The sequence below is a fragment of the Rattus norvegicus genome, chromosome 3, assembly GCF_036323735.1.
Source record: "Rattus norvegicus strain BN/NHsdMcwi chromosome 3, GRCr8, whole genome shotgun sequence".
NCBI lineage: Eukaryota > Metazoa > Chordata > Mammalia > Rodentia > Muridae > Rattus > Rattus norvegicus.
In genome coordinates, this window is record NC_086021.1 from 41,223,865 (window position 1) to 41,232,432 (window position 8,568).

The 8,568-nt window shown below is 41.6% G+C and overlaps 1 protein-coding gene across 1 annotated transcript; it reads left to right on the top strand.

The window, feature by feature from the left end:
- The first annotated feature begins 3,618 nt into the window (after positions 1 to 3,618).
- Or7c74 (olfactory receptor family 7 subfamily C member 74) lies at positions 3,619 to 4,551 on the top strand. Its single transcript, XM_017592363.2, has one exon. It carries the CDS (start codon positions 3,652 to 3,654, stop codon positions 4,549 to 4,551), a length of 900 nt encoding a protein of 299 aa, XP_017447852.2. The 5' UTR covers positions 3,619 to 3,651.

Sequence of the window (8,568 nt, forward strand, 5' to 3'; positions counted from 1 at the left end):
TGTTTTCCTCTCTTTCAGTCAGTTATGGGGACAGAGTGTTCTGCTTTCGGGTGTGTAGTTTTTCCTCTCTACAGGTCTTCAGCTGTTCCTGTGGGCCTGTGTCTTGAGTTCACCAGGCAGCTTTCTTGCAGCAGAAAATTTGGTCTTACCTGTGGTCCCGAGGCTCAGGTTTGCTCGTGGGGTGCTGCCCAGGGGCTCTCTGCAGCGGCAACAACCAGGAAGACCTGTGCCGCCCCTTCCGGGAGCTTCAGTGCACCAGGGTTCCAGATGGTCTTTGGCTTTTTCCTCTGGCGTCCGAGATGTGTGTGCAGGGAGCAGTCTCTTCTGGTTTCCCAGGCTTGTCTGCCTCTCTGAAGGTTTAGCTCTCCCTCCCACGGGATTTGGGTGCAGAGAACTGTTTATCCGGTCTGTTTCCTTCAGGGTCCGGCGGTGTCTCTGGCAGGGGTCCTGCTGCTCCTGGGCCCTCCCCCACGGGAGCCCAGAGGCCTTATACAGTTTCCTCTTGGGCCAGGGATGTGGGCAGGGTTGAGCAGTGTTGGTGGTCTCTTCCGCTCTGCAGCCTCAGGAGTGCCCACCTGACCAGGCGGTTGGGTCTCTCTCTCACCGGGTCTGGGAGCAGAGAGCTGCTGCGGGCCGGGATCCGCCAATATTTGAGATTCTTAATCAGTTTTATTATTCACTTGTTATTTTCTGGAGCATGACTACTTCATGCATGAGGACTCAACTCTTAATAGAAATCAGGCCTCCATTACAAGGAAGACACTGCTCAGCATAAAAGATAATGGCAATGATGATATCAGCTTGAAGCCCAGGAGAACAATAAGCACGAAAGCCCTGTGCATTGTAGCCCCGGTCACTCTGAATGGAGTTATTAGTAATATGGATGGGACTCATGGGACTGTAATCCAGAGGAGACAGCTGGTCATTGGATGATTACCCTATCTTGTCTAACTGGCAAGTCTGGGACTGGGCCCCAGGAGACACTGCATATGAAAATCACAACCTCTTCTTGCTTCTTAGGCCTGAGGGGCCATTAAAGACCTGAGACTTCAGTCTGCACTGCATCTACAAACAAGACAAACACTGTGACTACAGTCATGTTTTTTGGAGTGGCAATGAGGCAGTGAATTCAACTACCTTGGTGGCTATGGCACGATGTGTGACTGGTCAGATCTCCAGGTAAGACTGGGAAATAGTGGAGGGTGGGGACATAATCTACCTGTGACTCATGAAACATGTCTTCATCGATACACACAGTGTGCATAAACACCTCTTCTCTTTTTGCCCTTCTTCCTTTTTGGCCACCATTTTCCAGCTCTTATGCTCAACATATGAGGGATCTAGCATAATATGACACTCCTCAGTCTTCAACTTAATTTATAATAGTCAAAATACTTGATATTCATAAGTTCCTTCTTGGTTCAGCATTTAACTGGCAAATAACTGAAACTTATATCATTTGCTAGTGATGTATACTATGTGAACCATGACAATTAAGTTACTTGACAAGTTGGTGTGTGCTAATCATATGCCAAAAACTGAATGCTTTTCCATGGATTCTTCTGAGACTCACAACTACTCAACGAGGAGGGCATAATTTCAGTGATGCAAATAATTCTCACTTAATATTGGTACTTTACTACCTACAAGTCCAACATTCAGGCAATAAAAATACAATAAAATTAAATACCTTCTTTTATTAAAATTATGATTTATTTCAATAATATTTTACTGAGTATTTCCTGTGTGCTAGATTTACTTTAAATTATTTAAAGTCATTATAAAATTTAATTGTCATAATAATCTATGATTATACATTATTATCCCACTTAAGCATATTTTTACAATGAAGTCATAATGTTAAATGATGTTCTGAACATCTGAGGAGAAAGGAGAGGAAAGAGTAGAGAAATTCTGTTACACTGCAAGAAACTAAATGTGCATGAAATTAGCACCAGCTGTCACAGAATGGTCACTTCATTTGTCCCTCCACACAGTTGAACAGAAATCCTGAAATTTCTCCTATAGGTTATACCCTATGGTTCATGAAGAAACTTCAGATGATCCAAGTATTTGGGCTTCTCAACAGACTTCTCAGGTAAGGTTTTTATCTTTATTTTGTGGGTCAGAAAAGCAAAATTAAAAATGAGTAAATAGTTCCCCAACTTACAAGGCACATGAGGACATGAGGAAAAGAACTAGAAACCAATGAGCTGATGCTTCCCATTACATTGTGTCCCAGGCTCCCATCAAACCAGTGACTACTAAGCATGGATATTAGAGACAGAGACAGAGAGAGAGAGAGAGAGAGAGAGAGAGAGAGAGAGAGAGAGAGAGACAGAGACAGAGACAGAGACAGAGAGACAGAGAGAGACAGAGAGAGACAGAGACAGAGACAGAGAGACAGAGACAGAGAGACAGAGACAGAGAGACAGAGACAGAGACAGACAGAGAGAGAGACATAGAGAGACAGAGATGGATGGACAGGCAAACTGAGAGCTTTTCATAGGTGCTGGCTCTGTAATAAAAATATACAATGGAGAAGTCAGGCATGCAAGTGAAAATAGAGATTCAGAGAGTAAAACAGCCAAGGAAGTTGTCCTGAGAATGAGGATTGCAGAGAGGATGGCTTTCTGAATCTAGGTAGTCCGTATCCTAGAATAAAAGATGTTGGTGATTACATTAAGGATGAAGTGAAAATGATGCATCCTGATGATGATGTGATTTTCAGGTTCACAGCTGCATTAGCTCACAATGTGGTGTTCAGACACAAAGGGGCTAAGCATTGCCAGCATGTCTAAGTCCCAGCTAGCATCTCTCAAAGGGGCTACGTGTGTCCACACATCTAGTCCCAACTATCATCTCTGTGAAGAAATTGTTCTCTTTCAGTCTTCCTTAAAAATACATACAGAAAAAAGAAGTGGTGAGAAGAGACAGAGGGAGGGGTCTGAGGGTGGGAGAAAGAAAAAGCACTTTAAATTCTGTTGACTAAATTTTAGAAATAAATTGCATCAAATGAATCGTAACCTAAGGAACTAAGGTTGTAATCTTATAAAAGGACTGTTTCTTTACAAAAGAAACAAGATTGAGAAGGTATAAATTCTAGTTTAGAGACTAGAGTGGCAACTCAGCAGTTAAGGACACTGGATGCTATTGCAAAGGACCTCATTCAGTCCCCAGCACTCACAGTGTGGCTCTCAACTGAACTACCAACTGTCTATTACTCAAGTTCCTGGCCATCCAATGTCCTTTTCTGACTTCTGTGGGCACTGGGCATGCATGTGATACACACGCATGCAAGCAGGTAGAAGAGAGAGAGAGAGAGAGAGAGAGAGAGAGAGAGAGAGAGAGAGAGAATATGAGAAAATTCCAGTTCAGACTCATTCAATCTTTAAGGAGAACTTGCTGTAGTATAGTGGTGGAAAAGCCAAATGACATCTTGACCAGATGCTCCTAATAGTTATACAAATTTACAAATTGAAGTTATAAGCAGTAGTCATTGGCAATTGACCTCTATAAGAAGGAAGGGACTATACAAGTCTTCGGAATCTCTGACCTTTTTAAAATTCCAGTGTACTAACTAACTCCTTGCTAATTTATCTGCCTTAGAAGGAAACTAGAAACCAAACCATCATCGCTGACTTTCTCCTTATGGGATTCTCTGAGCATCCAGAGCAGCAGCCTGTGCTATTCACACTCTTCTTGGGAATGTACCTGGTCACCCTGTTGGGGAATCTGTTCATCATCCTGGCCATTGTCTCTGACCAGCATCTTCATACACCCATGTACTTCTTCTTAGCCAACCTGTCCTTCATTGATACCTGCTTCACCTGCACCATTGTCCCCAAAGTGCTGAGCAACATCCAAACCCAGCACCAAACCATCTCCCACACTGGATGCCTTCTGCAGATGTATTTCTTCATGGCACTGGCCTTGCTTGATGGCTTTCAATTGGCTGTGATGGCCTATGATCGCTATGTAGCCATCTGCCTTCCTCTACACTACACCACTATCATGTGTCCCCAAAGATGCCTGTTGCTGGTGGCCACAACCTGGCTCTGCTCCAACCTCCTGGCCTTCTCACTCACACTCCAAATGGCTCAAGTCTCCTTCTGTGCCTCCCATTCCATTCCTCACTTTTTCTGTGATCTTCTCCCACTCCTCAAGCTTGCCTGCTCAGATACCCATACCTTTCAGCTCATGATGTTTGCTGAAGCTGCCCTCTCAGGTGTGGTCCCTCTCACTTGTGTCCTAGTCTCTTATGCCCATATCATGCACACCATCCTCAGGATCCCCTCTTCTGGAGGAAAGCATAAAGTCTTCTCTACTTGTGGCTCACATCTGACAGTGGTCATTCTGTTCTATGGAACTCTCTTTCTAGTGTATTTCCAGCCAACATCCTCCTACTCTGCAGACACTGGAATAGTGGCATCCATTGTTTATACAATGGTCACCCCCATGCTCAACCCTTTTATCTACAGCTTGAGGAACAAAGACATGAAGGGAGCTTTGTGGAAACTGTTTGGCTTGGGGAAATACTGTAATCTGTAAATGACACTTCACAATCAAAGCCCAGGTCTTTTATTACAATTTTTGAAGAATTCACATTCAATGCAAAAATGGATGCTCAGCATCTCAAATAGGTTTGACCAGTGGAGAATGCCTGGCATGACAGGACTGGACTAGGACTTATGAATCGAGCACAGAGTTATGGCCAAGAGAAAAGGAGGGGATGGAGATTCCTATGAGACTTCAAGACAGAAACTATGTAAGACAAACAGACAAAGAAGGCATTATTCAGCATTACATAATGCCTTTAGTAATAACGGTATCTGAATCTGAGCTCAGTGAATGTCAGGAAGATTTTTCAGTGCTGGGTTGAGAGGAAGAACATGTTTGCTAATTGCTAATTGTCTTTACCAAAAACAAGAAGCATTTTATTGACCAGATGGGGACACTGCACCTAGGAACATTGTTCATGAAACTTGAGACTCTACCCATCCCAGAGCCTAAGGTGCCATCATGCTTGACAGTCACATCTTAAACTAATGAGTGCTGTGTCCTCGGGAAAGGCATTGCTGCTATGTTTGAGATCTTTTAAAAAGGAACCAGAAAACTATTTATAAACATAGGTTTTAGGCGTTGGTCTTTGTTGTTTCCATTTTCTGAAGCAAGATCTTGGAGATTCCTGGCACTTACTATATAGCTGAGGTTGGCCTCAAACTTATGATCCTCCTGCCTCAGCCTCGTGAGTGCTGAAATTACAAGTATATGTCACCACAAGCAGCATAATACAAGTGAGTCTCAATAAAAGTTGTTACCAGCAACTGATATATTTGAATACTTTGTTACCAAGAAGTAGAACTCTTTGGTAGTATTAAAATGATTAGAAGGTATGGCCTTATTGAAGAAAGTATGTCTGGGGATTGAGGTTTCCAAAGTCCATGCTTGACCCAGTCTCTCTCTCTCTCTCTCTCTCTCTCTCTCTCTCTCTCTCTCTCTCTCTCTCTCTCTCTCATCCTGGGCATCAGGATGATGCTCCAGCATCATGCATTTGTGAGGACTTAGTCTACAAATTAGAGGTCACGCCATTAAAGACATGTGTGGACAGGAAGAAATAGGGTCCAGAGCACTAAACCTCGGGGGCCATTTCCAGGTATGATCTTGGAAGTAGTTCATTCACAAAATTGAATGAAAAAACACATATTTTTTAACTGAGAATAAAAGAGAAAGAATAATTCTAAAAATGGTAATGCAGTCTCAGTAGTGGAGAAGATTGCTCTCAAATCACCCAAATGAGAGCACATCACCTTCCAGTTTCCACCAGCACCTGGGGTTGATCCTGTGCTCTCCATACCCAAATCCTGCCAGAAAAGACATGGTTTCCTAGGAGTGCTGACATACCTGAGAGCACAGGTGAGACCACCACTTCTGCTCTAAGGTACTCATCCAGAGCCCTCAGGACATAATAGGAACCAAGGAGATCACATCAAAGTTTCTGACGGTGTGTGGTCATTACTTATCTAGGACAAACTGTTTCATTTTACTTTTCCATTTTTCCTCTCCATTATGGTTGCCTGCTGCAAAATAATATGTGTGCAATGTAGTAGGAGTACAAAGCATAAAGTAGAAAAGTTAAAGTACTCATCCATCATTGCTCCGTTTTAAGAAGACCACTGTTTATGTTGTCGCTTTCTTTTTTTCTGAATGTCTTTGTTTTGCTTTGATGAGGAAAACGGTGTGGAAATAACTCCCTATTTGCTTCCCAAATTGATCTGTAACTCCTGACTTCACTATATCTGATGTTGGGTCTAGCAAATATTAAAAACATACTATGGAATATGACCAATACTTTCTTGGAAAAAAAACTTTAAGAAGGTAATATTATTTTGAAAGGAAAAGAAGGAAGCAGAAAAAAATCGAAAAGGGAATACAGTAGATGGCAAAGCCAACTGTTTGGTAGCACACAAAACTGGCTATGGGCCTCCTTTTCTCCAACTGAAACCATCTCAACTGAAAGAAGGAAGCTAACATAGTGAGGTGGAAGATGCCTTTCACAGGTGCTTAGAGGAAATAGTAGAATTCCTCTTAAAAGAATAAAAAAGTATGGACTATTGAACTGCACCACAGTTAAAAGCATATTAAATTATTATGTCCTCTTCTGCATTTGTTTTCTTGGTGTTCCCACATCATTCTTCTTTTCGTTTTGTGAATAGTTACACCTAACAATTTTAGTTGCAAATTGTCATATCAGAATGTCTCCCTCTGTTGGCGATTTTAGCTCAGTGGTAGAGTGCTTGCCTAGCAAGTGCAAGGCCCTGGGTTCGGTCCCCAGCTCCAGAAAAAAAAAAAAAAAAAAAAAAAAAAAAACAAAAACAAAAACAAAAAAAAACCAAAACAAAACAAAAACAAAGAATGTCTCCCTCCATGTGATTTCTTATACTAACAGTACAATCAAAACATTCTATGCATGTAGAGTTCTTTAAAATGTCAGCATTTTTTCCATTTTCTCATGGTTTAATTTTTTTTTCAGAAATGGCATGCATAAAAGCAGACCACATGGTAAGGAAATGTAGACTCTATCAAGAAACACACCCATACAGCCACTTGAGAATGTCTTCACTTAAACTGGGATTACCAGAAAAGACCAGTACTGTAAAGAGCTGTGATGTGACAACCTCACAGCCAACCAAGGCTAGCTTCAGAGACAACTTGAAGTAGATAGACCTTGGCTGGAGACAGTAGGTAGAATAGGTCTTTCTAGGCCAGAATTCACACTTATTTTATTATCCTGTTCTGCATCCCACTTAAACTTCCCAAAATTGAATCACCTAAATTGTGTCTCACCTTTATGCATCTTACCCATCCATGGCCACTTTTCTTCCTTTTTCTGATGTGCAATCTTCCCATTCCATTCACACAGGTTTTTTTTTAATTTGTTTTAATTAAAATAGAATTTACATCACCTTTCTTCCTCCCTTTCTTTCTTCTATTTCCTCCCAATTACCCTCCCTAAATTTCCTCCTATATTCCCCCACTGTCAAATTGATAGCCTCTTTTATTAGTATTAGTATTAGTATTAGTATTAGTATTAGTATTAGTAATGTTGTTGTCGTTGTTGTTGTTCTTTATACACATACATAAAACCTGCTGAGTCAATTTTTGGTTGTTTGTTTGTATATGGTCATAGCTAGCTGACCACTGTGCATTGAACAGCCAAAAAGTGGCTCATCTCTGGAAGAGACTGTGTCCTTCTCCCAGCAGTCATTAATTGACTTCATTTCTTTGTCTAGGGGTGGGACCCTGAAAAATCAGCAACTCTATGGTATTTCCATTGTCCTTGTTTATGCAGCCATTTCTAAGAGAGACTTTCAAAACAGACCTCCTGGTATTCTGACTCTTGCAATCTTGCTGCCCCCTCATCTGTCATGTTCCTTGAGCCACAGATGCAGGAACTGTGATGTATCCTACATTAAGGTTGAGCTATTCATGGTCAGTCAATCTCTGCATCATGTCCAATTGTAGTTTTCAATAGTAGTCTTTATTTGCTGCAAAGAGGTGCTTCTTTGCTAAGGGGTGGTACCTGTACTTACCTGTGGGTATAAGGCTAAGATTTAGAATGTAGTAAGGAATTATGCTGATCTAGCAAAGTTGCTAAGAAGATTCTTTTTTTAAGGTCTTCTAGACCTAGCAATCTTCTAGGTTACTAGGCATGGTTCCCCTCCTGTTGAGTCAGCATTGAGTTGATCAGACAGCTATTGATTTCCACAGACATGTGAGTGCCATGCTGGGTTTTGTAGTGATTCATATGAGTTGCCACTAAGTTTCTCTGTTTAATTGTTTCCCTCCCTTGGCAGCTTGCATAGTATTTTCTGGAACCATATAAGACTGACTGCAGGATAAAGGTTTTCAGGTCAGATCCAACCCGCATGATCCAAGTCTTGTACCCTAGGTATACAACAGTGTTTTCAGGATTATAAACTGCCTTCAGCCACTGAGAAGCAACCAGGGACTGCATCAATAATCCATTTTGTTTTAAAATCACTGGGATGACCCTGACCAATCATT

Excerpts from the sequence above, each read along its gene's own strand:
- Or7c74 (XM_017592363.2), top strand. The coding sequence starts at position 3,652 with ATGGGATTCTCTGAGCATCCAGAGCAGCAGCCTGTGCTATTCACACTC.